Consider the following 25,548-nt stretch of genomic DNA (forward strand, 5'->3'; position numbering starts at 1 on the left):
GTCGTCTGCAATGTCGAGTGAGACTGCGAGCTCGTGGACTCCGACGACTACAGAGGAACCTACACCAGATCCTGTTCTTCCATCATCGGCATCTTCTTCTGTTGATCGAACATTTTATGATGCGCTGTACTTCTACTGCCCGAACGTAGAGGAGGCTGGTGTGGAGACAATTCAGGCGCATAAAGAAGAGATATGTTGCAATGCTTGGGATGGTGCTGACTACTCTGTGACTTGCGGAGATGAAATCAGGGGGTTTTCCAATGCCATTGTAACCTGCAGCGGTGCAATTGGGAGCCGAGGCTACTTCTCCTGTTGTTCCAGGGTGAGAAGAGATGGCACCGCAACTTTCCTTGGCGAACGCTGTGAAGATAAACCTGTTGATGGCGTTGACAGCCACGAGGCTCTTGCGCCATGGTGGAATCCCCGTACTAGTGGTGGTGGTCTCTTGGTGACGCTGTTAGCAGTGATCGTAGTCTGCGTTTTGTAGTTTAGCGGGGCAGTTGTGTGGGCTTTAGCCTGTTGTTTTTGGCATTGGAGGGAGAACGAGGAGAGGCCTGTGGATGGTTGTTGGGGTTAGCGGGCATTCATGGTTTTTTTCCTAGGTGCTATTGTATCCGCAAGAGGGGGTTGCCAAGTTCTCTTCTCCGTGCTTCGCTTCTTCCGCGCTCTCGCTTTGGCATATTGTCTGGCTGTTCATGGTGTTGCTCTTTTTTTCCTTTGGCTGCTCGTCTTGTGTTTTTCTTCTGCGTGTGATGCAGGACGGTGGGATGCCTCCCAATGAAAGCGGCTCTCCTCTCAGGCGCTGAACTCGCTTAATCATCTCTCTTTCGTGTGCTTCGTTTTGTGTGTGTCTGGGTGTTATTTGTAGATGTTGCGTCTTGTTGTTGTACACTTCAGATCGCAGGTGGGCTTTGGCCGTGCACCTGTGAGTATTTGTTGGATGCTCGCCTTTGTGAATAGGAAGCCTCGGCGCTCCCCCAGATGGTGTCCGTGCTGCAACGCGCCACAGTACACGTCCCGCTATGTTACCCGAGGTGCATGAGGTTAAACCCCAGCGTTTTCCTGTTAGCGGTTTTTTTTCTTTTTGATGCGGACGCGCCCGTGTGAACCTCAGCCCGCAGGACTCGATGGTCGATGATGTTTTCCGACTTGAAGTCCATAACGTGTATTCTTAATCAGTGCTCGGCTTTCATGCGTGCCTGCACCGTAGTAGATTGCTACGGTTCTCTGAGAAGGGTGAGTAGGACTCGTTATCTTGCTTGAGTGGTGCGCTGAATGGAGCAGAAAGGGGCGAACTTGGTTGCGTATGTGTCACGCTTCGTGACCAGAGACTCAAGTCTCACCCATATCGGCTTTCCTATTTCGGCTATCCCTCTTTTCTCTCTACCTGTCACCCTCCCCCTCTCGCCAACTCGCGATTCCCACCCGTTACAGCCTTGAGTTGCGTGGGGCACGTACTGTTATCCTGCGCTGCTGCATCACTGCAAGAGGTCGACAAGAGAGGTGCAACTGCCAAACTCATTTGGTCTGCGCCCTCGGTGTTTGCTTCCGTGTGTCGGTGTCATTTTTTTTTTTTGAGGCGCATCATTACTGTTTGACTTTTTATTATTTTTTTTTTCTTTGCAATGGTAGCCTTTATTGGCCGTCTGGTGCCTCGTTGTGGCGCTCAGGCCTCACCTCACTTCTCCGCGCCCCACTTCCATCTTCGACCCACTCCGCCGTCAGCCCAAACGCTCCCCTGTTGGCTTCTGCTCGTGTTGTCATCTTGTGAGCTTGCCTCACGAGAGGGGCTTGTCACGCGGCGTCTAGTCACGCTCTTCGCTATTTTACCGAGGTACCGTAGTTTTCCCTTCATCTGCTTACCTCTTTCTCCCTCTCACGGACCCACTGCGCGGGGTCTGTAGGCTCCCGCGTCGACACAGTGGTCGAGCTAGAAGGGGTTGGGCCCAAAAACTTGGGGAGACGCAAGAGATGGACACAGGCGCTGCTAGGTCGGCTCGAGTGGTGCAGTTTTGACTACTGAACCACTCGTCTGGTGATCACCTCACCGCGTTTGTTTCGTGCTTGGGGTGTGTGTTTTACCCCTTTCTGTTGGTCTGCCATCCTTCACGCCTCTGTAGACGCACACACGCACACGCACACGCCTCTTGCTCGCTCTTTCACACGCCGGCACACCCGTGCTTCATCTCCAACTGTGCTATGAAAAAGAAAAGCTGAGCCGTTTTGTTCTTTTGCTTTCTGTTTTTTTTTTTTTCATAAAGGTGTTGCGTGTTTGATTCCTTTACGAATCGCCATTTTTGCATGCGCGTCTCTCGCGCGCGTTTTTTCCTCTCACTCTTTGTGTGACATCCTTTTCTTTTTTTCAGCTTTGTGATTCACGTGGAGGCACGAGGGAATGTCGCATTGGAGGGAGGAGGAAAAGTTGGAGAAAGGAGCCCCTCACTTCTTCTCTCTTTGCGGCAATCCTACTCTCCGTATTTTTTTCCCTCCCCCCTCCCTCCTCCTCTCTCAGTGTGGACATTGTCTTCGTTGCATTTGTATCCATGAATGCAGATGTGCTCTGTTGCTATGTTTGAACTGACCCTCTGTTGTTCATTCTCGTTTGGGGTTGGCTGCTTCTCCGGCAGGTGCTGTCAGTTCGTGCGTTGCGTGGTGCTCCTGCGTGATCGTTGACGTCGCCTTGATACGTCAGTGTTCTGTGTTGCGCCCTCCCTTCCTCCCTCCCCCTTTACACCCCCTCGACTCCGCTCCATCCCTCCTCCGCCTGCATCAATATCCCCGCCATTCTCACGCATACCCCTTCGCGCGTTGTTACGTTGAGAGGGCCTGCACTGCGCCTCCGCAGTCTTTTATCCGTAGACTCAGACGAACAGATGTGAAAAGGCGTAGGTGCACTGAGTTTTACCCCCCCTTCCTGTCACTGCTATTTCATCGGATACACAGAGCGAAGGAGGAAATAAGACACAAAACACGAGAACCGCTATTGAAGGCATATGTCGGTCACAACACCTCGAGAACAACATGCAGGGTCCACAACCTGCAGCTTCCCTCCCCCGCCCCCCATCCCGGTCTCTCTCCCTCGCCTGAGATGCTTATACGCGTGTCTTTTTCTGCTCGCGTTCTTGTCTCTCACCGCTCAAGCACACTCTGGATGTGTTGTGTGTGTGTGGTACAAAGTGAGGGGGAGAGAAGTGGCGTTGTGGTGTCGTCTGCGTACAGGTGCGGCTTGTGATCAAAGGAAGCGCGAGACGCTCTCAAATGACGCGAGCGATGATTTGCAAACGAAACGTGATGGGATACCATCAATCGTGTACGTGGAGAATGAGAAATGTAGAAACTAATGAAGCGCATGGCAAAACGCTTCATGAAAGGGAGAGATAAATAGGAGGCAAAAGGCTTTGTTGTTATTCGTGCTGGCGTGCATGGCGACGGAGGACGGGGTGTGTGAAGTTCCGCGAAAATGGCGTAAAGACGCATAAAGAAGCGAGGCAACAGTCACCTGTGCGTTTTGTCTTTCGTTATTCTTCCCATTCTAGCCATTACAAATGGCAGGTCGCCTGAAGCGTCTTCTACTTGCAGAAGTGATGCTTTCTTTGCCATTTGTGGAATGGGTGGGGTGGGGTGTGGCCAGGGTGTTCTTCGTTGCTCAGTGTTTTGTTCCCCTCACCCACTCTTCTCCCTCCTCTTCGGAAGCACCAAATACTCCTTGATTTCGTGCGGATACACAAATGAAGCATGATCATATGATCGTAACTGCTGTTATTGGATTTTCTCTTTTTCTTCGAGGTCTGTGTGAGCCGGTATGTTCATTGGGTGTACTGTGCGCCGTTCTTCCCACAGGGCACGTGTCCTCCCCCCTACCGCTCTGGCGCAGTCCTCTGTTTCTTTCTTGCCTTGGCCGATTCTGGTCTCTTTATTCTAGTTTTGCCTCGTCCCTACGACAGCTTCTCATCCATTGATCGAAGTCCTCACAGAGAAGCACGCACACACATGTAGGTGCCACAAGCGCGTATGCATCCTCGGTCGAGGCGAGATAGAGGGGGAGTCCTTTCTTTGTCATGTTTTGCCCGTCTTAGAACGATAAGGTTAACGAGCGTGTGCTCGCGCGCTTCTCATTAAGCTACCCATCCCTCCTCTCCCACTCCACCTTACTGTCATTCATTGCGCCGCCTTCACTCCTCGTCTCCCTCATTCTCTTCTTAGCCGTCCTTGTATTTGCAAAGCCGTGTGACCCAAGTCTGTGTGTGCGTCTTGTCCGTCTCTCTAGGTGGTCCTCAGCAGAAGCGAAAAAGAGCGCTCATGGGCGCGCTTGGCAACTCTTTGTTTCCTTCGTCTGTACAGGTGTACTCGTGATAGTGCACACGTGTTTGCGCCCGTGTCCGTGCGCGCTGCTTTGCTGCTTTCCCCCTTTTGTTTCTTTAGCGCGTGTGCACGTTAGATCTTCCTCAATCCACCTTTTCTTTCTGTTAGATGGTTTGTGTGGGTGGGGGTGGCTGTGTAAGCGTGTGTCTGCGACGGACTCTCTCTCTCTGCCCCTTTCTCGATTGACTTTTCGATCACTTTGTTCTGCGTATTTTGCTTTTTCTTTCTCAGTCATTTGTTATGTTGCTTTCCGGATACCGTCGCCTTTCGCTGTTTGCCTCCCCCCCCCCTCCCTCCCTCCCTTCTCACTGTCGTCCGCGTGGCTCTTCTTTTCCCTATTTACGCCTTCATGCGGTATGTCGCTGATGTCGCCTGTTGGTCGAACCCCCTCTTTTCCTTAGCACGTTCTCTCGCAACATGGCGCAAGAACGGAGAAAAAAAAGAGCGGTGCGGAGAACGGGGGGGGGGAAGTGAGCTGGGAGAAGTCGATGTCAAGGCGACAGTGAAATCTCAAAAACTAGGCCAAAAGGCGCCCGGGAAAAAGGTCCCGTTATGAAGAGAAAAGAAAGGACTGCTGACTGACCAAAGGAACGTGAAGTGGATGTGCGAACGGTGATCAGCGGGTGCCACAACATCCCTTTCGTTCCCTATCGCCGACTCCCTCCCACCGACCCTTCTCCTTTGTTGTTGTTTCCCTCTTGAGTAAGGGGGGGGCAGAGAGAGAAGACTACAGGAGAGGGGAGGGACGTCGCTTGATGTGTCCTGGCGAGAACACGGATGACACGATATAAGCGAGGAGATTGTAGCATCGGTGGTCACTATTGGAGCGGAAGAACTTCTGGTGTAACGTACCGCAAGAAGAAGAGCAAAGCTTTTTGTCCAAATCAGTGAGCATGAGAGTTGGCCATATAGGGGCAAAGAGAAAATGGAAAGTTGATGTGCTTATCCGTCGAGGCGGGATGAAAAACGCAAGCGAGCAGGAAGGGCAGCGCAGTGGGGAGGGGGCATTCAAGTCCGTCTCACATCGCCCCCTCCCGTCCCCATACGCACACACACACATCCTTCCCTTTCTGACACGCATTTTTATGCTTTCCTCTTGAGCGTTTTGTTTTCTCCGTTCACTTCTCCAGTGAACTGCAGTGCCCATCCTCCACCCCCTGTCACTCTTCTTTATATTTTGTTTTTTTTTATCTCTTTCGATTTTATTGGGCGGTCGCTGCGCTTAGTTTTACCGTTTTCTCTTCATTTTTATTGGTTACTCATTGAGGCATATGCGCCTACAGGTGCATATATGTGCGCGTTTTGTGGTACGCGAGATGAAGGGGGGGGAGATGGAGCGGGCATGCGATGCCAGTCTTTTCCGTCCCTGGAAACACAGCTACCTGCCCTTCATTGGTCGTCAACCCTTCTCCCCCGGCTCCCTCTCTCCTCCACCGTACCCCCTTGTGTCCCTGGTCTTATATATTCCCCCCTCTTCCCCTGGACTCACGATGATGATGGTCTTTATCCTTGATCTTCCTGAAAATCACTGTGAGGTTCTTGACTCTTTGTTCTCTTTTCGCTTTACCACAAGTTGTGCGTTGGAGCTGTGCGCACATCTTATTTTTAGAGTCTTGCTCTTTTCGTTGTTGCTTCGGTGTTTTTGCTTTCGTATTTTCAATCGCCTGTCAACGTTTCCGCATCGGTGTAAGTGTGTTTGAGAGAAAAAAGTCTGTGGGCGAGGCTGGACGATCTTGTCGCTCCGCTTACGGTGTCTCGCTCCACCTCCCCCCATCGACGGTTATATGCAGACGCCTTCGCGCGTCTCCGGGTTTCCGCCCCTTCGTTTGTTTGTTTCTCTGCTTTCGTTTAACGAGCTCTCACATCCGCGTAGTGTTGAAGGTAGTGTGATTTTTGCTTCCCCTTTGCATTTTTCACGGGAGCGTCTCCGCTCGATGATGGAGTCTCTCTCTCTCTCTCTGAGTTCATCTTTCGTTTCTCTGCGTGTTTCTCTGTCGTGTCATTCTCTCCTTAGCGCGATGTGGTGAATATCTCCGCCTCCTTGTTTCGCGTCACGTTGACCAAGCAAAGCACATCAAACGAGTACAGCGACAAAACACAGAGTCGGAGATGTCTGTGTGTTTGGCACCAGCGAAAACGCGGCGCGCAGACGCACACACGCATTCATTAATGAATTCGTCTCTCTTCCTTTTCTCCCTCGCCCTCCTCCCCAGTACGGAGAAAGGGGAAAGGGGGAAAGAGGCCGGAGAAGGCGCCTCGTGCGTGCCTGCTGTGACGCCACAGGGGTGTGCCTCATGCCCCCTCCCTCTGCGCGCTGTTCCTCTCGGCATGCCGCGACCTTTGCCACCCCACGCGCAATCTCGCCTGTGCACGTGCCCTCGCGATGGGGCTGCCTAACTGTGTGGGCACGTGCACAAATACGTCCATCTCCACATGCCTCTGCGCCGTTCCCGCTTTCTTCTCTGCACCTGCACACGGCACCGGTGCGCGTGTCTTCGTTTCGTTGTTTTTGTCCCAAGTCCTCCCCCCTCCCCCCTGTCGTGGGTGATCCCCATCGCCTCCCCTTCCCCTCCCCCCTCCTGCCCCTTCGCATACAAGAGGACACCCACACACACACACACGTCACCACATTAGTGCGCACTTGACTTCTTTGTCGGGAAGGTACCGTCATATCGTGGTGTGCAAGTGTAACCGCACATCACCTTTAGCAGCCACGCATGCGGCCTGCCCTTCCTCTCCCGCTTCTCCCTAGGACCTCCTTGATTACTTGAGACCGCAACACGGCACACGGGTTCAGCGGATGGAGTCGCGCGATGAGCATGCCAGGGCCTCAGTGGATGACATCAAGGGTGAAGGTGTTGTCCATCAGTGCGAAGGTATTGTACCTTCCTCGGCAACTCTGTCTTCGCGCGGCAACGGGACGGATAAAGAGCTGCAGATGCGCCGACTCCAGCGTGAGAATCATCTCCTGCGGTTGCAACTCCTCAAGCTGCGCGAGCAGCAGCACCAGCTACTTCACACCAGTGCGGCGACAACGTGTCCGGCCTCCCATGGTGCTCTAGCCGTATTAGACGTCGTAGAGGCGGCGGCGCCGGAGTGCACGCTAGCCCCACCCCTGCTGGCGCCGCAGCAGGTGCTCTCTGACACAACCGAAGAAGAAGAAGCTAGCACCCTACGCGCCCGCATGTTGCAGCGGAGAGAAGAAAGACAGCAGCGCGCCATGGTGGTGCGGTCGCTACTGCACAACGTTCAGCATCTTCACAACGAGCTCTCTCAACAGCAGCAGCAACTTGAGGCGGGACAGAGGAACTCGGACGGCACCGTCACGGCAGTCTCGCCCGCGTCTCCACTTCTAGAAACGGCACTGGCAGAGCCGATGGGGTCGGCAGCTGCGGCAAAGCTCAACACCATCCAGGACGCCTACGATGAAATGGTCCAGCGACATGCATTGTCAACCAGCCCTTCCCCAGCGATATCTGCGCTGGCGTTGCCGGACAAGCCTGCCTGCGTCGGCACGCGCGCCGTCGACGACTTGTCGGCCGAGGCGCTGCTGCAGCGCTTTCAGCTCCGCAAGTCACAGCGCTTGCTGCGGCTGGAGCAGCTGTTGGGCCCCGAGTACGATGCGGCAGGGAGCGCTGCCGCTGGGTCACTCTGTGAAAGTGACAATACGGAAATGATGCCTCTCGGTGCCGCGCCCCAGAGTGCAGATACCGGGCAACGTGGAGAGTGGGGGCCATCCTCTCTCATTAGCAGCGCGGCAGCGGAAGATGGCGGGGTGAAGGGGATTGACGGCGACACCGGGAGCGGCAGCCTGCCTCGGCGCCCCGGCCGTGCCGGGGAAAGCGGTCCCAGTACAACAGCAGCCGCTATAGCCCCATGCTCTGGGCCCACGAAGAACCCGAATCAAATTGGCCGTGCTGTGAGCGACGCCGTGAAAAACAACAGCTGGTACCTCTGCAAAGTACTGGAGGCGGCACTGCTCGACACAATTCAAGCGCGGCCGACAAACGAGACACCCGTGCTGACACTGTCGACCTCGTCGGAGAAGCACAATCCACTTGGCTCACACTCTAAGGCAGCGTCGCTTGCAGACACGTCATCGTTCTCCTCCTCGCCTGCCTCAGCTACTTCACTGTGCAGTCCTATCGTCAGTGGGGCTGCTGCAAGCGGCGCCTACGTCTCCACGACCCTGACGACCGGAGCCGCGCCTGCAATACTGCAGCCAGAATCGATCGCGACTTCTCCAACCTCCATGAAGGTCCCCCAGCTGCTCTACCCCAAGGGTGTGAGTGACACGGCGCTGAAGCGGGCTATCGAGGAGTCGCTGCTCCTGCCCTTTCGCTGCATGCAAGACTCACCACGGCGTTTGACGCCATCACAGGCGGCGGAGGAGAGTTTACCGGCGTTCGAGGCAGAGAACCGTGACGCAGAGCTGCGCCGTTGCTTTGCGGAAGGTGCCAGCAAGGATTTGTTGCTCATCAGCGGTACGCATCGCGAGGACAACGTAGAAGGCATCGCAGCTGGAAATGACGGCGAGCCTCCCGAGGGGGCCGATATGCTAGGCGCCAACGACGAGAACCTCGACCCGTTCGCCCGTCTGCTGCTCGCACGTCTCTCCGCCAATTTACCTGCGACCACCGCCAAGTCAGACAAGAAGAATAAGCAACCGAGACAGTACGGCAGCGGCAGGGATGAGTCCATGCAGTCGTCCTCCATGTCCCTCGGCGCGTCTGCGGTACCCAGTCCCACAAGATCGAAGGCTGGCGTTGCCTTCGTGGCGGCAGCTGGCAGTGACCGCCGCGTGCACGCCCCCAAGAAGCACTTCAGTCGCCTCGATGAGGTGCAGGTTGAGATGCACGCACCGGTCATCTTCAACCAAATCCGCGACTTCCTGCGCATGGACGTGGACCGTTTTCGGCGCGCCTTTGCACCAACCTCGCCGGCGCAGCCCGATGCAGACGGCGCTGAAGCAACGAGCACTCCGCGCCGGCGCGCGGTCCAGGCACATCAACGTCGTCGTGTCGGTGTCTCGGTCGGTGCGGACGAGGCCACCGCGTGGCGCATCAGCGTGTCGCCTGGCAAGAGCGGGACAACCTTGCTGTACTTTAGCGACTTTGTCATGAAGACGGTCCGGCCCAGGGAACTGGACTTCCTACTGCGCAAGTTCCTGCCAGCGTATGTGCGGTACTGCGAGCGCAACCCGCATACGCTGCTGCCGCGCTTCTACGCGCTAGCGACGCTGCGGTGGTGGAAGGCTGGTGTGGTGCAGCACTTTGTACTCATGCAGAATGTCTTCGCAACACCGTACTACATTCACCGTATCTACGATGTGAAGGGCAGCACAGTGAACCGGACAGCGCTCCAGCCGGGCAAACCGCCGCCGCGTACGGCCTTCGGGGCGCTCCTGCTCAAGGACAACGACCTACCTCCGCAGCTCATTATGTGTGGCACGTATCAGCGCGCCATCATGCTCGCCCAGTTACGCTCCGACGTTGGCTTCTTGCGCCAACTCAACGTGGTGGACTACAGCTGTATGATCGGTGTCCGTAGTCGCCTCTTCTCCCTCAAAGAGGGACCCTCCAAGACGCTTCTGCTCCTGCGCCGGCAGCACAACAACACCCACATGGACCACTTCGGCGGCCGCATTAACAATGTCGGCGATGTCGCCACACAGGAAACCAACGGAAGAACGCCCAGTGAGGTCATGTGCGTGACCGGCGAAACGGCCTCTGCAAACGGGCAGAGCATCGGCATGTGGGCGGTGGACCCGACGCTGTCGACGTCCTCCGCCGATGCGCAGCAACGCGGCTCTGACGATGATGTCTACGTCTGCATCCACGGGTGTGATGGTGGATTACTGTCGCTGCCGATCTACACCCCTGGTGACGACTCGACCGCGCGTGAGGAGGTATATTACCTTGGCATTATTGATGTACTGCAGACGTACAACTCCGCCAAGAAGTTGGAGAGCTTCGCGAAAGGATTTGTCAGCGACCGGCGTGCCATTAGCGTGATTGCCCCAGATAAGTATGCGGAGAGGCTGTACAATGTGCTGGAGCGCATCACAGTGTAGCCACGCCCCCAACTCCCCATACCCCTACGCCCCGCGACTGGATGCAGGATGGCGCCGGCCCTTTGTTGGTTTTGCTCGTAAATTCATTGGTGCATTCTGCATTCCCCTCTCTTTATAGCCCTTTTATGTGCGCGTGAAGCTCAGGGACGCCTCTACTTCCCTGGATGCTGTGACTCTTACCCCTCTGCGCCACGTGCGACTGCCGCGCTACGCGAAGTTTCGCTGCCTTTCAAACGTCGCCCCCAAGCCTTTCTCTTTCGCCTGCTGTACGCGTGTTGAGTTTCTGTTTTTTCTTCCCTGTTTTCCCCTCTCTCTCTCGCAGAGGACGTAAGTGGCCAGCGTAACACGTGTGTGGGGGGTGGCTTTCTCTCCGCTGTTGTGCATGAGAGTGCGGCTGCGTACTCGCATTCTTCGCTCATGGCCATACAGTCTTCCTCATATGCTCGCTCGACATGCGCCGCCGCCATGTGCCGCAGCGTTCGTTCTTTCTTTGGTCTTTGTTTTCTCGTCTGTGTCCTGCGCGCGCATGAGTTTGTCTGTGAGCTCCCTCGATCCTTTTTCCGTCTTGCGTATCCCGCATTGCGATACGAATTAATACGCTCCCCTGCCCCCCGTCCCATCGTGTTGCGGTTTCACCCTCTCCCACCTCACTGCACCACGCGTCTCTCCCGTCTCACTCTTTTATGTGCCAGGTGGCCCCGCACAGGAAGAAGGAACGCACCTCCACACCACCACCGCCACCAAACATTGAAAAGTGCATAAAATGACGGGGACCTCAACGATCAGCCCTATCGCCTGCCCCCTCCCCCACCATTGGGCGTCTCTTCCTCTCCGTTTGTCGTCGTTATCGCCGAGGAGAGGAGGGGTGTTTAACGGAGATGAAGGGGGAGGATGCCCCCTGCCCCTGTTGTTTGGACTTTGTATCCTCTCCCCACTCCGCCTCTCCTTTGACCACCACCTCCAACCCTCTCTCACCCTTCCCACTCCGCCCTCCCCTTTCCCCCTCCTTTCGTCGTTTGCGCGCATTTAAAGGTGTCCGTGGGCATACGTGCTCCAACTCCAAGGGCATACACACGCACAGAAACACGCAAGTCCTGTCACCATTCCCCTGCCTGTTAAGTATGCACCCAACTCAGTCGGGAATGCTAGCGACTAGCCCGCCAACACCGGAGTCCTCCTTGGAGACCTCCACCCCTGATAGACGCGGCCCCGCACCATTCCGGCTAGAAGAGGCGCCCGTGTACCGCGATGCTTGGGCCCGGCAGCACCCCTCCATCCACCTTCTCTTCCACCGCGACATCATTACGCACCTCGTATGGTGTGCGGCGGCGTGTCGCTATCTGACCGGAGGTGCCGACGGAGCGGTGAAGCTGTGGCGATCGGAACTGCAACCCCGCGCGTCCTCATCGCATGCGACCTCCTCGTCCTGTGCAGAGCACCCCGTGCTCATTCCGGAGGCCCACGTCATCACGCTCGGTGGCCCTGTCACCGGCCTGTGCGCGAGTGGCCAGGCAGTCGGCAACTCTGAGGTGGCGGTGGTCGCCTCAACCGATGGGACGTTGACGCTATGCCGCACCGGCACACGCGAGATCATCCGCACGTTGCGTGGTGCACGGGGGGAGTCCCTGGAGCACTCTCGCCAGATTGCGCCGCCACGATGCGGCCCTGCGCTCAGCGGGCTTGGAAAGGACCACGTCAGTGAGGAGGGTGACAGTAGCGCTTTGGCAAGGGGAGATCAACAACTTACTCATCGCTACTTCAAGGGCCCAACGTGGTACGCCGCGGAAGCGTACAGCTGTCGCCTCGCCCCTTCCTCAGACATGGCGATTGTGCGCAGGCCCGTCTACACGGTGCGCGCGTACAGAAACGAGGCCCGTGAGGCCCTCACCAGCTCCTCCAACGAATACTTCCAAGGCCTGCGCACTGTGGCGCCGACCTACGAGCACCTGACACAACACGAGGAGAAGAACGCAGATGTGTTGGCGCAGTTCAGCGTCGCTCCAGCCCCGCCGACCTCCACGCCCAACTCGACCATGCCTCGACAATGGTACGCGTCCGCCATCGCGCTCGCTGCAGCGCCTGCCGTGATTTACACCAGCAACGTCAGCGGCGGTGGAGGTGCCTTGTCGTCACACTCAGCGCTGGATCCGTTGCTGCTGCTTGGCTTTCCTAAAGGACTCGTTCAGGCCTATGTGCTGCCACAGCGCTGGTTTTCTTTGCATCAGCACGGCGAGACGCGGCTGGACCCGCCAGCGGTGCGCGTCCCCGTCTTCTCGGGCCTCCTCCACTCAGCGACGGTATTGGGCATAGAGGTGCTCGTGGGTCGCGACATGGTCGCCTCTGTAAGCGAAGACTGCACAACGCAGCTGCGGCGGCTTTCGTGCTTGCATGCGCCACTGCGGCAACTCGGTGTGGTCGTCTCGCTGCCCACACCCGTGTCTCACGTGCCCCCATCCCCCCTGAAGTCTCTCTCATCACGAGCGCCGTCGCTGTGGCAGCACGTTGGCAGCGCTGAAGGTCACTCTCGACCCGTCACATGCTGCTGCGTCGACGAAGAGCACCAGTTGCTCATCACTGGAAGTGCCGACCACACGCTCTGCTGGTGGAACCTCATGGCAGGAAGCTCCTCTATCCCAATACGCGTCGTGACGTTGCGTGACACTGCGACCGCCGCAGACCTGAGGAGCGGGGCTGACGGCACCCCCTCCTCACCATCCAGCCCGCCGGCGCTGGTGGTACGAGGCGGCTACCCAGTGGACGTGAGCCTGTTCCGTCGGCGGCTACTCGATGAGCGCAACAAGGATGCGTCACCGGCCGTCGTCACGGCTGACGATGCAAGCGGCAGGAGCTCGTTGGGACGCAGCTTCCAAATGGCTCTATTTCTGCTCGTGCTAGACACCGAGCGAGTTGTTCGTATATTTGACGCCCTCTCGGGGAAGCTCATCGCCTCCGAAATTGAGCCGCGTACCGCTGCCACCGCGACGGCTTCTGGCGTCGTCGACAAGTTGAACAGCGTGACCAAGGAAGCTCGTCTTGCCCGCTACGACTGCGTAAACGGTACTGACCGGGTGCTCCTGGGTGGGCTATACTTGGTGCCGTGGTACCTCGCCCGTTCGGTGGACTCCGCTGTGATGCGCGGCCATACGGCGTCGATTATCTTCACCGCCTGGTGTGCGTCCCTGAAGTGTGCTGTGACAGCTGACGCGCACCACGTGCTCTTCTGGCGGCTACGCGCTGGACAGAAGGGAGATCCCACAGCAGAGGTACTGCGAGCATGGCGCATCACGGCTGGCATTCAATCTGTCGCCCTGTGCGACACGGAGGCCACTGATGAACACTCCCACCTGCAGCGACCATCCCTGTTCATTGCGCACGAGTCAGAGGCAGTCATTGGGCAGTATGACTGCCTTCTCTCTGACGCCTCGCCGGCTCACGGCACGAGTGGGCTGCCCCAGCCTCACCTTCTGCAGCGACTCTCTCTTCACGACAGTGTCTTAGTGAACGCACTCGCCGCGGTAACTGCAGTGGCCAGGAGCAGCGCAACGCAGGGAGTCAGCAGCGCGGAGGTGATGACAGCCTATGCCCTAGCTGTGGGTCACGCCACACGTGGAACGGGTGGGGAGACGCTGCATGGGGCGAGTGGGGAAAGCCGCCTGTTGATGTACCCGCTGCTACTGTCGAGTGCCACAACAGTGTCAGCAAGCACACAGGCAACTGCGACAATCGACGGAGCGGCAGGGCCCATTGCACCGCTTCGTGAACTCCGTCTTTCCGGCTCGCACGCAGACGGCAACAACAGCATCGTGAGCGTGTTAGGGCTTCCGTGTGCAAATCTGGTTGTTGTGGGTGGCCGGCGTGTCTTGTACACGGCACCCCTCTCTAGCATGGCCACCTCGGCTGTCCCGTGTGACCCGCTGCCCCTGGGGCGGGCGGCGGCAGCGCAGCTAAGGTGGCGAGGTTCAAATCTGTCGATGCGGGCGCCGCAGCCAACAGCGGTCTTTCCCGGTCCTCTGATCTCGCTGGATGACTCAACCACTCTTAGCATGGCAAATGGGGAGGCGGCAGAGCTGGCGGACGGTGACGCTATGGTCGCAGTGGCCCTCGCGGACTCGTTGCTAACGGGCTTCCTGTCTCGCCTGGTGCACATCCCGCACGACACCGCTGCTTCCGCACCGGACAGTGGTGAGGCAGCTGTATGCCTGGTGCTGTCCGGCAGCAACGACGGCCTCGTGCAGCTTTGGGACGTGCACCACGGCCGGGAGCTGTGGCAGTGCCGTGCGGTGATGACACGTGAGCCCATTACGGCACTCGCAGTGCACCATTGTGATACGCAGTGGCTCGTTGCCGCAGGCGACCAGAGTGGTGTTTTGACGCTGCTCGACATCACCAGCGTCGTGCAGGCCGCACGCCAGGTGGTTGCTGCAGACGCTCAGGGACCTCGGAAACCAGGCGCAAGGACCACTGGGTGGCCGCAGCATGGGCTGGAGCGTGAGGAAGGTCGAATGCTTGATCGCTGGCTGGCGCATGCGGACGCCGTCTCGGGTGCTTTTTTCACAACAGTGCCGGCCGGTGTCAGTGATGAGGCGGCCACCGCTCTCCAGCTCCTTACGACCGGAGAGGATTCCGCCGTGATGCTTTGGACGCTGCCGTCGTGTTCTTTGTTGTCGACCTCCCCAATCAAACCAAATTACGAACTTAGCGGCATTTTGCTGCTCCGTCCATGTGAACGCGCGGGCGCAACCAACCACCGCCGCTCCCACGCCCCAGTGCGGGTGCAACCGAGTATAATGAAGCTTCCGTGGGCCGCCAGGCAAGCGTACGAAGCGTGGCGGCAGCAGTACGTACGCGAGCGTCTGCTTGATGGCAAATCCACGGAACTATCGGCTGCCTTGATGCGCTTTTACATGCCAGCCAAACCTCTGGAGGGCACCACAGCAGGCGAATCGGCGAACGTGGAACCGGGCGAAGAGGAAAGTGAAGAGGAGGCGAAACTCATCGATCGCGCATGGGCAGTGCTGACGGCTGATGTCCGCGCGTTCTCGCGGTCTGTGGTCCCCGCTGAGCCTCAAGGTGACGCACTTGCGGTAGCACCGCGACCGCTCACTGTGGTGCAAGCGTGGTGCAAGTCCCTCTCACCGGATGTCACGGCCAAGCACACGGCAACCGCCTTCTCGAGCAACCTACCAGCCACGAAGATCCAGCCCCACTGCGACAAGAACGTGATCAAGACGTCCTGTAAGTCTGTGACACCGTCGACCGTGCCATCGGGTGCCGCAGGAAGGCCAGCACTGCCTCCCTCGCCGCTTATCCTCGCCTTTGCCGACCGCTGCTGCGACGGACACGGCAGAGGTGGATGCAGCTCGGCTCGCCAGCGGAGTACGTCAGAGTGTGTGGCACGTGCTTCATCCGTACGAGAGTGCCTGCGCCAGACGCTACGCGTTGTTGTGCAAAGCTCCGTCGAAAATGCCTCCTCGCAGCGTGCGTTGGGGACAGCCATGGCGACGCAGCGGAGGTACAGCATTGCTCTAGGACCATCACTGTTGCCGTCCGTTGCAGACCCCTTCGAGTTTGCAGACAAAACGCTGCCGCTGCCAGGGAAGCCATCGTTGGTCAGCGACGAGACCCCCAACTGCATTGAAGGTGCGAACAGCGAGATGCCAAGGACACCGCCGGCCTGCGCCCTCATCTCTACGTCACCTGGTGGCCTTTCCCACGGTGGCACACCGAACAGCTTGACACAACAGGTGGCAGACCACGGGGCTACGCCACGGCGCTACGTTGGCTTCACGGGTGAGGGTGGCGAACCTCGGTCAGCGCCGTGCACCGTGCCCGCCGCACCCCTCCAAAGCCAATCGTCTCGTATGGTTGTTACGTACCGTGTCGGGTACAGCGTCCACGCACCACTGGTCCGAAGTACATCTGCAGACCGGTGTGCCGGAGCGTCTGCAAAGCACGGTAGACTCCTCCGCAAGACAACGCCGGAGGACGCGCGCGACACAGCGATGAATGAGTTCGCAACGGCACCGCGACTGTCAGAACGTCATTTCGTAGACGACGACGCTGACCTGAACGCCACGGTCGACGCACCCTACGGAGGCCTCGCAGGCGGTGACACAGCGGCGATTGTCATGCAGCACGCCAACCGCCACCGGCGTCGCGCGGAGGCTCTGCAGTGCCTGATTATGCTCGAACAGGCCGATCTCAACCTATGCTGCCGCGGTACCGCACGGAAAGGGACAGCTGATGGGAAGCGCAAACTCGCTGGTGATGCCGTGGGACGTTCAGTGCTGCGAGGTGGCGGTACCGTAGCGTTGGGTCTCCCTCAGTGCAGCGTGCGACGGGTGTCAGCTACGGCGAGGCAATGGGAGCGGTCGCTGAAGAAGAAGCAGCCCAAGACGTGCACCGGCGGTTCCTCTCAGCGAAGCGGGTCACCACAGGCAGCTGCAGTGAGCCCACCGAAGGTTCCGCTGGTTCTGGTGTCCGACGCGTACCTCAAGCCGGTGCTAACGCGCGTCGGCGCTTCCAGCGCTCTTTTGTCTGACTACGCGGCTGCTGCTCGCACCACTACCGCTAATCGCACAGCTCTCTCGCTGGAGTCGGCGTCCGTGTACGACTCGGCGTGGTATGCGGAGCGGCAAAGGCGCCGCGACGCTGCCCGCGAGAAAGCACGCCTGTGGAACTCGCATAGGGTGATGAAGACGCTGCTGGGGTGGACAGCGTCGCCGGGGGAACCCAGCAGCGACATCGAAGAGCCACTCAGCGCTACGGCGGGACGCTTTGAGGACGGTCACATCTTCGCCCTTGGCACCAAAGCCACTACCATGGGCCTTAGTAATCCCCTCACCGCAGCGGGCAAGACATCATCGCCACCGGTTCTTACACTTCCTCCGATCCTGGCCCTACGCAGCCCAACTGCCAACTCTCTCTCCCCTGTTGTAGACGACGCAATGGCGTCTCCTGACGCTGCCGCAGCGGCGCTCGCGGCTCTCCTCTGTGTGTCTCCAACAACTGCGATCGATGCCGCGGTGCACCACGGCCTGCCCTCACGCAAGGTCTTACACGCCGAAATGGCTGCTGCGAAGGCACGTATGCGGCAATCCGTGCAACTCCGTGCCGCTTGCCAGCGCGAGCATAGAGCCATGGCAACGGAGGTAGGCGATGACAGCGTTGTGGACGTGGTCGAACAACTCGATAGTGTTGACACTGACAGCCTGTCTGAAGAGCAACGTGATCCTGACAAAGCTACCAGCGCCGATAGTGTAGGTCGCCGCTCGCACCAAGGGCAGATGAAGTCGGGCCATGGAGCCCCCATCGCTGCCTCCATTTCACCACTGGGCAAGTCTGGGTGTGCGCCGCGGCGTGCGCTACAGTCGCATGAGGGGGCTGAGCCTCGCCGCATGGCCACCGTGCCACTGCCCACTGCCACCACACGCCAAGAGCTCTTTGGCAACAGCACGTGGCTCCACAAGTGACGGGGTAGGGAGGGGGAAAACCGCTACGGTCTTCTCTCTACCTTTGTTCTTGGCTCTTCTCTGCTCTCTCTTTTCTTCAAATCGCGGATGTACATTTTACCCACCCCGCTCATATGTAACACCGAGAAACAGTCTCTCCGTACCGTTGTTGCACGCGTTGCTGTCGTTGTTGCCCTGATTGTCCTCCACGCAGACACGAACGCGCACGGTATTCAGCTGCCGCCTCTAGCAAGAAAGAAACCGACGTGTGTGTGTGTGTGTGTGTGTGTGTGTTGATTTCGAGATTCCGCCACTACAGTGCTCCGCGAGGGCAAGGTGGCGTGAGATAAAACAACTCGTTTTTCTTTTTCTGCTTTTCGGTCTTCGCTCTTGGAACATTGGGCCCTGCTGACGGAGTGAACATCCCAGTGCGTGGTATCTCGAGGCCAGTACCCCACTCTGCGTGGGAAAGCCAAGCACTCCCCTTCTCCATGCCGCTGTCGAACCACTTCAGGTAGTGATAGGGCTGGGCACCTACGGTGTAGCGGTGTTGGCGGCCAGGTCCCGGGTTGCGTGGCGTCGGTGCAACCCACGACGGTGAGCACGCTTGTACGGTCCATATGTTGGGCAGAGTGTCAGCGTGACTCGAGGGCATCTCACCCAGTCTCTCGCTGCCTAGTGGTGTGGGGAGCCTGAGCCATACCGAAGGATATACCAGATGGGGGCGGCTGTGAGGCAACCTGTGAAGCGGGTGGATATGTAGAATTGGGGCCAGAGGTGGTGCTCGGATGATTGAGTCAGTGCATTGCTGTAGCGCGTCTCTACGGCGGCTTCACCCCATGCGATTGAGCCTGTGACAAACCGGGAGTGGTGTGGAAGCTGAGCGCATGTGTTGTATGACGGTGTATGGCCATGTTGAATGAAAAAGGAGCGAACATAGTGTCGACCTGTGCGTTGTAGCGCACGTCCAAGTAAGCTCTACCATGGCCGAGTGAAGCCGCTTCGTCTGTTGGCCCTTGCGCTCTGGCAAGAGGTTGGTACGACACGGGCACTGTGGAGCTCTTGCACTCCACAACAATCATGAAAAGAGTGAGTAGTGCGCGCACGCAGCGCATATCTGGGGCCTCCTTGTGAAGCCCTTTTGATCCACCACACCCGTCCCACCACGCCACCATTGACTTTTTCTCTCTCTCTGTGCGGTGGCAGCTGCCTCTTCACATGTACGCACACGTACACGCGCATCCGTATCCTGCGCCGCTCACACATGCATCACAAACTGCATATTCGCCCTTTCTTTTTCAGCTGTCGTTTTGCTCTGCTCGGCATCCCCTTGCTTTCTATCACGCGCCTTCACCCTTTGCTCCCTCACCCTTCGCCTCTATACCCCCTCCCTGCCTCCCTCTCTTGATCCCTCTATAGTCTTGGGGTTTTTCGCTCTGTCTTGTTGTTCTCTCGGCTTGTGTATCGTGTGTGGGTTGCACGTTAGCTCGCCATTCTGCATTTTGCTCACCCTCTCATCCTCCCTACTCACGTACGCACGCACTCTCTCCTTGTGTCTGTTTCTCTTGTATTCGTGTTTGGTCTTTGATTGACCTTTTCCTGCGCTCCCCCTCCCTCTTTTTCTTCTTCGCTGAGCCGCGTTGGTCCGCTCTGCTGACGCTGATCTCGGCCTTGTGCGCTAACGTCCTTCGTTTCTCTGGTGGTTGTGTCATTCCCCTTGGCGTTCGGTTTTTTCTTTCGCTGCTGTTGCTCTTCTGCTGCCTCGCGGGTTCTCTCTCCTCCTCACCCTGCCTCTCTTTGGCCTCTACGTCATTCACCAGCCTCGCAGCAACAGCGTAAGACAAGATGAACCGCCTCTTCGGTAAGGCCAACAGCACCCCCAAGCCAACCTTGGAGGATGCCAGCAATCGCATCAGCGGCCGCTCAGACGTCGTTGATGCCCGCATTTCCAAGATCGATGCGGAGCTGATGAAGGTGAAGGAGCAGATCCAGCGGTCGCGCGGCATGACGCAGAGCCGCTACAAGCAGCGAGCGGTGCAGTTGCTTCAGCAGAAGCGCATGTACCAGAACCAACAGGACATGATGATGCAGCAGCAGTTCAACGTGGACCAGCTACAGTTTACGACAGAGACAGTGAAGGACACGCAGGTACAGGTGGCGGCAATGAAGCAGGCGAACAAGGAGCTGCGCAAGGGCATGAAGAAGCTGAACATTGACAAAGTGGAGGACTTGCAGGATGAGCTCGCCGACCTGTACATGGACACGCAGGAGATTCAAGAAATCATGGGCCGCGCCTACGATGTGCCGGAGGACATCGATGAGGACGAGATGCTCGGCGAGCTGGACGCGCTCGACTTCGACATGGAGAAGGAAAATGACGCAGATTACCTGGCTGACGCACTGTCTATGCCCGGTACGAAGCTGCCTGACGTGCCGACGGGCAACAAGGTGGATGGGGGTGGTCAGGAGTCGAACACGGTGGACCCGTATAGCCTCGAGGCGCAGCTGGGCTTGTAGTCGAGTAACGAGGGGAGGAGAAAAAAAAAAAAGAAGGGCGCGAGAGAGAGGGAACCTGCGGGCGCTTTGTGGTGCAGTCCGTGTCGACAGTGTGCTATAACGTCGCTTTTGCTCCTTTTTATGTTTGTTTCGCGCAGGTCACGCGAACGGCACGCGCCTCTCCACGTATGAATGCCTCGAGTCCCTTTATTATCAACGAAGAGGGGTGTATACATGCACCTGGCAGGACGACTCGGCACAGCTGTAACCCAGCACATTCGCTGCTTTCCCTCCCCTCCCCCACCCCCCATTGACCCCCCCCCCTGGGGCGTTCTGAAGCGGAGAGCCTGAGCTCAGATGCTGGAGGTGCGTTCGTTTTGTCTGATGATCTGCTCAGTAACTGCTTGGCCTGCCGTCCTTTTTCCCTGGCCTTTCCTCCAGCACCACCGCCATCTGTTCTCCTTTGTCAATGTATGAGGAAAAGGAGGGGATCAAACACACACCTGCAGCGATACTCGAATCAGTGATGCATTCGTATTCACTGGGTATTCGCTGTGCATCAGCGGTTGTGGCGGCAGGGGAGAAAAGGGCATACAGCCACACTCATGCGCACCTGGGACTGTTGTGGATGTGAGTGTCTCTGCCTCCAAGCACAGCGACCGATGGTGCTCCACTTGTGTGCCTGCCTCGCCTCGTTTTCTCTTCTGTTGTTCACTTTCAAGTGCTTCTCCCCCTTTGGTCATCGCCACCACCGCCTCTTCCTTCAGTCTCCTTCATAGTTTTACAGAGGTGGGAGGGAGGTGTAGCTGCAGCTGTGCAGGTACGTGGCACGTAATCATCCGTGCGGGCGTGCTCATCCAACTCCCTCTTGCCCTGTCTTTCTGCTCCGGCATGTTGTCGTGTCGTTGCCCTTTATGAGCGCTTTTTCTTCCGGCGGAGATGTGTCTGTAGGGGGGCGTACGGTATGGTAATGTCATCGCTTATTTTGTTTTTTTTTGCCTCCAGCCTTGTCGAGCACATGCACAACATTGAAAGAGCTGAGAGGAGGCTCTCTCAGCACTAACCAAAGCCGTACCTATGAGTCCGTTGGCGGACTCGGTGTGTGTGAGGCCTCAAGGTGTACCCATCCACCCATACACCGTTTCACTCGAACTAACGAAGAAGTGTGTCTCTTGGGACATTCCCTCTCTCCTCTTGGGTGGAAACTGAGTCCGCACATGAGCCGCAGTTCCACCTACGGTTCTGCTCATCCCTCTCGCCGCGTGGCGCACCTCCGGCGCACTCGAGCACTCCGCTGCCACTACCACCCTATTGCTGTCAGATTCCCCCCCACCCTCACCCGCACTCCATATTTTTCTCATTGATGTTCGTGCGTGTGCTGGCACGCGGAAGGGTGGCTCACTCTACACTCGACACGCGGACGAAAAGCTTTCCTTTTCCTATGCCTCAGCAGGCGGTACTCCGCTAACACACCATAGCACGGAAAATGCATGCATCATGTCCGCTCGTCTGGATTCCGCATCATCTTCCCGCCCTCAAGGCTTTCGGCCAGGCGCCTGTGCCACACCACATTTCTACGCCTTGCGCGCTCCTGCGAATACACCAGCGCTCGGCATCCGAGTCGGGTCGTGCGCAGCATCCATGTACCGACACCGCCGCGGCAGTGGTCGTGGCAGAGTGGCCTTCATGTCCAGGGCACATAGCAACACCTTCAGGCAGTGATAATGATTGCTTCTCTCTCTGTCACTGTGGCAGAGGCCCAGGCGTCGGTTCCGCAGCGCCGCCATCGAACGTCACGTGCTGCACTCAGTGGTTAGTGCTGAAAATGCACAGGGTGTTGCACACAGCTCGCGCAGCTAGGGTCAAAATCTACCCAAGCGGTGATGGTAGCTGCCAGCAGTGGATGGGTTGGCGTCTACGACTGGGCACCGTCTTGTACGCCTCTGACTGGCAGTTTCTCGTTTCTCAGCAGGAGCGAAAGACGGCAACGGTGGAAAGCTGCTTGGATATCGATATCACCGGCGTGAAAAACGAGCAAACCGCAACGGCAGATATGGAGGCACTCAGCACGTTCTTTCCAGCGCTGCACCACGGTCGCTACTACCCTACAGCACAGGCCTTTGTGTATCACTGTCGGCACAGCGACGAGCACCTTGTATGGTGTGAAAAAGACCCCCTTGTATCGGTAGTGTGGGAGGGAGCGGAGGGGGGGAAAACAGAAGCGGCGACACAACATGACGCGGGCTCACCCATAGTCAAGGAGTGCGACAAGGCTGCTGCGGGATACACCTCTGCGGTTGCGCCAACGAACGCGCAGGAGTGTCAGTCGCGCATGGGTGAAAGCCGCAAGCGCCGGCGTTACTGGCTGTCACAGCTCAGACGCGAATGCCCTAGTACGCGAGCTCGCCGCAACGCGGTGACGTCATGTATGCACAGCTCATCGGCCGAAGCGGCCACTTTTTCTGCCTCGGCTAGCACAGCAGCCGTCACCAGCACCACGGCGCTAGACTCGATCTGTTGCGCGTACCTTCTCACGTTGAAGCATCCCCACAACTGCCTCTCCGCAAGCGGCGAAAGGTTAGTGCCCACGACTGCCGCGGCGCCAGCAAACGTTCAGGAGCAGTGCAGCAAATCGCTACATGTGTCGCAATCACCGCTGCGCAGCTCGAGCGAGGACATCGAAGAGCTACTACAGTCGTCGTCTTATGCGAGCTGGTACCTTGCCCTGCTCCCGGCGTGCCGATCCGCTCTCCTTGTACCACATGACACGGGAGCGGCTGCGACGATGTCGGTGGGGGGTGCGGAGAAGGCCAGCCATAATGACACACGCCGCCGCGCTCTGCAAGAGGTATTTCTGCATGGCATCACCGCCTCTCTGGCACTGTGGCTTTGCAAGCGTAGCAGCAGCGCCTTTGGCTCCATCGAGGCGTGTGCGCTGCAGCAATGTGAGCTCTTTCCAGCTCTCTTCACAGCATCCACAGGTGATGCCACCATACTCGTCGCAGCGCTGCTGCGGGACTGGTGGAATCGGCTCAGCCAGGAGGCGACTCAGTACTTCTCTTTGTCTGCGACAGCCGCACAAGGAGGCTCGCAGCAACGATGGAACCGTTGCTGCATCGCCCACCATGTGTGGACGAGTCTGCAGACGTGGGACTGTGTTAGCAACGTGCGTCCCGCTCCAGACGTGGCACCTCCACCCGCACCGCTGAAGCACCTGTGTGTGGCCTGTGCGATTGCTGTGACAAGCATTCAGCGCAGCCACGAGCAGGTTCTATGGTGGAATATGCCTGGACCAGCAATGGAACCAAGTCGTGAGTATGCTGACAAGGCGGCCGACTGTGATGCATCAGCTGGAACCTGGGCAACTCAAAGCGCTGCTAACGGTGGTGCTGCTGAAACCACTGGTCGATCGCCAAGCATCGATGGCGTCGCGCCAAATATGCTGTACACCCCCGCATCGTGTCGACTTGCTCGCATGTCAGCCAACGAAAGCCGCCGCTGGTGCGACGATTACCGCGCATGTATGGACCTAGTTCTGCAGCTTCTCTTTGCCGAGCAGGAACAGCAACTTCATCGAGTGCCACAAGCATACAGAGAGGGATGGGGGTGAGGGGAGCTGCGCTTGCACACGTTTTGCGCTTCTCGCTTCCCTCCCCTCCCTCTTCCTTCTCCCTTGCCACCATAAAGGCTTTCTTTTCTTTAGCTGCTGCTTTTTTCGTTCGCTGCTACAGTGGAGAGGCGGTGCGTCTCCGGTGCTCAAGCACCCCGGCACGCTGCTTTGGTGTGCCCGCTTTATTGCCCTCGCAAAGTGTATGACGAGGCACAAAGGAAAGGGTATAGCGTCGCCCCGCTCCACCAAAACGTGCTACTCGGAAGCCTTCAGTGCGTGTAGGCGACGATCCCTTGCCGCGATTTTTAGCGCGTACGCATCGTGCAGTCGCTACCCACGTCCCTACGCACTGTCCATGCCCTTCTTTCCCTCTTCTTGGCGAGGCGCACGAGGGCGCCCCCAACGCCCCTCTTTATGCTTACACATCTGCACATGCTGACGTTCGCAGCCTTAGCGTCTTGAAGCATCCGCCACGGTCATCAACGCTCCCTCTCTTTCCTCTCCTTCAAATCCTAATAATCCTCTTGCTCTCTCTCTTTTGCTCTCACTCCTCTACACATGCGCACACCCCTTCCGGCATAAATTGGTGTAGTGAACCAAAGAGAAGAGAATGGTCAAGCCGCACTTGCGTCACTACCAGGTGGTCGGCCGCGAGTCCCCCTCCGAGAAGAACCCCGAGCCGACCGTGTACAAGTTTGAGGTGTTCGCCCCGAACTTCGTCGTCGCCAAGAGTCGCTTCTGGCGCATGATGAAGATCAAGAACAAGGTCAAGGCCACCCATGGTGATGTGCTTTCCTGCAAGGTCGTGAAGGACGCAAAGCTGGTGGCGCGCAACTATCTGGTCGACATCGCCTACTACAGCCAGCGCTGCGGCTACACGCGCATGGTCAAGGAGTTCCGCGACGTCTCCAAAACTGGTGCCGTGAGCCAGGCCTACCACGATCTGGCCTCCCGCCACCGTGCTCGTTACCACAACATTGAGGTGCTCTGCGTGAAGAGTATCCCGGACCACGAGGTGAAGCACCTGAGCATTGCCCAGTACCACGCTCCGAACCTGTCCTTCCCGCTCCTCCAGCGCCGCACCAAGGCAGCCCGCAAGGACCGCGCCATATTCGTCAAGAAGAACACGAAGCGCGCTGTGGTGGCGTGAGGGGGGGACTGATGACGCACAAAGAAGGGATAATGGAGAAGAGAGCGAAACGGATTGTGCAGGTACATGGATGTATTTGCGTATGCGTCGGCACACTCAACTCCCTCTCTGCCCTCTTCGCTCGTCTCCTGGGTGCTGGTATGGTACGTGCATGCGTGTGTGGGTGTGTGTTGATGTACGCATGCACGTGCTAAGTGTGTTGTTACGACCGTTTCGCTCTTTACGGCCTTCGTGTATGTGCAAGTCTCCCTTCTCGCTCGCCTTGCGCTTCTCTTTCGGTGGATCTTCTTGGCTTACGTCTTTTGGTTCACAATGGTGATTCAGCAGCATTGCCCTCACGTTGTAGTCGCCTGGCTGCAACATCGACAATGGCCACAGAATGGGAAGGAGTGGAGGAGTGAAAGGA

General features: G+C 57.8%; 6 protein-coding genes across 6 annotated transcripts in view, besides 1 other annotated feature; all 6 read left to right on the forward strand.

Moving 5' to 3' along the window:
* The window catches only part of LPMP_340490 (proteophosphoglycan ppg3, putative), a gene marked incomplete at both ends in the record, with an annotated part of 2,553 nt that extends 2,404 nt beyond the window's left edge, over nucleotides 1–149 (forward strand). The window contains one exon of the mRNA XM_010704174.1: nucleotides 1–149. Coding sequence (XP_010702476.1) covers nucleotides 1–149 — 149 coding nt within the window.
* Nucleotides 150–7,162: 7,013 nt separating this feature from the next.
* Nucleotides 7,163–10,435, forward strand: LPMP_340500 (phosphatidylinositol-4-phosphate 5-kinase-like, putative; the record flags this gene model as incomplete). The annotated part of the gene is made up of 1 exon (XM_010704175.1): nucleotides 7,163–10,435. One exon carries the CDS (start codon nucleotides 7,163–7,165, stop codon nucleotides 10,433–10,435), a length of 3,273 nt encoding a protein of 1,090 aa, XP_010702477.1.
* Nucleotides 10,436–11,556: 1,121 nt separating this feature from the next.
* On the forward strand, nucleotides 11,557–17,907 carry LPMP_340510 (hypothetical protein; the record flags this gene model as incomplete). Its single annotated transcript, XM_010704176.1, has 1 exon — nucleotides 11,557–17,907. One exon carries the CDS (start codon nucleotides 11,557–11,559, stop codon nucleotides 17,905–17,907), a length of 6,351 nt encoding a protein of 2,116 aa, XP_010702478.1.
* A 382-nt stretch (nucleotides 17,908–18,289) lies between these two features.
* Nucleotides 18,290–18,806: a repeat region.
* Nucleotides 18,807–19,731: 925 nt separating this feature from the next.
* On the forward strand, nucleotides 19,732–20,403 carry LPMP_340520 (SNF-7-like protein, conserved; the record flags this gene model as incomplete). Its single annotated transcript, XM_010704177.1, has 1 exon — nucleotides 19,732–20,403. One exon carries the CDS (start codon nucleotides 19,732–19,734, stop codon nucleotides 20,401–20,403), a length of 672 nt encoding a protein of 223 aa, XP_010702479.1.
* A 1,465-nt stretch (nucleotides 20,404–21,868) lies between these two features.
* On the forward strand, nucleotides 21,869–23,992 carry LPMP_340530 (hypothetical protein; the record flags this gene model as incomplete). The annotated part of the gene is made up of 1 exon (XM_010704178.1): nucleotides 21,869–23,992. The coding sequence occupies one exon, from the start codon at nucleotides 21,869–21,871 to the stop codon at nucleotides 23,990–23,992; it is 2,124 nt and encodes a 707-aa protein (XP_010702480.1).
* Nucleotides 23,993–24,602: 610 nt separating this feature from the next.
* Nucleotides 24,603–25,142, forward strand: LPMP_340540 (60S ribosomal protein L18a, putative; the record flags this gene model as incomplete). The annotated part of the gene is made up of 1 exon (XM_010704179.1): nucleotides 24,603–25,142. The coding sequence occupies one exon, from the start codon at nucleotides 24,603–24,605 to the stop codon at nucleotides 25,140–25,142; it is 540 nt and encodes a 179-aa protein (XP_010702481.1).
* Nucleotides 25,143–25,548: the final 406 nt, after the last annotated feature.

This window comes from Leishmania panamensis, assembly GCF_000755165.1.
Source record: "Leishmania panamensis strain MHOM/PA/94/PSC-1 chromosome 34 sequence".
NCBI lineage: Eukaryota > Euglenozoa > Kinetoplastea > Trypanosomatida > Trypanosomatidae > Leishmania > Leishmania panamensis.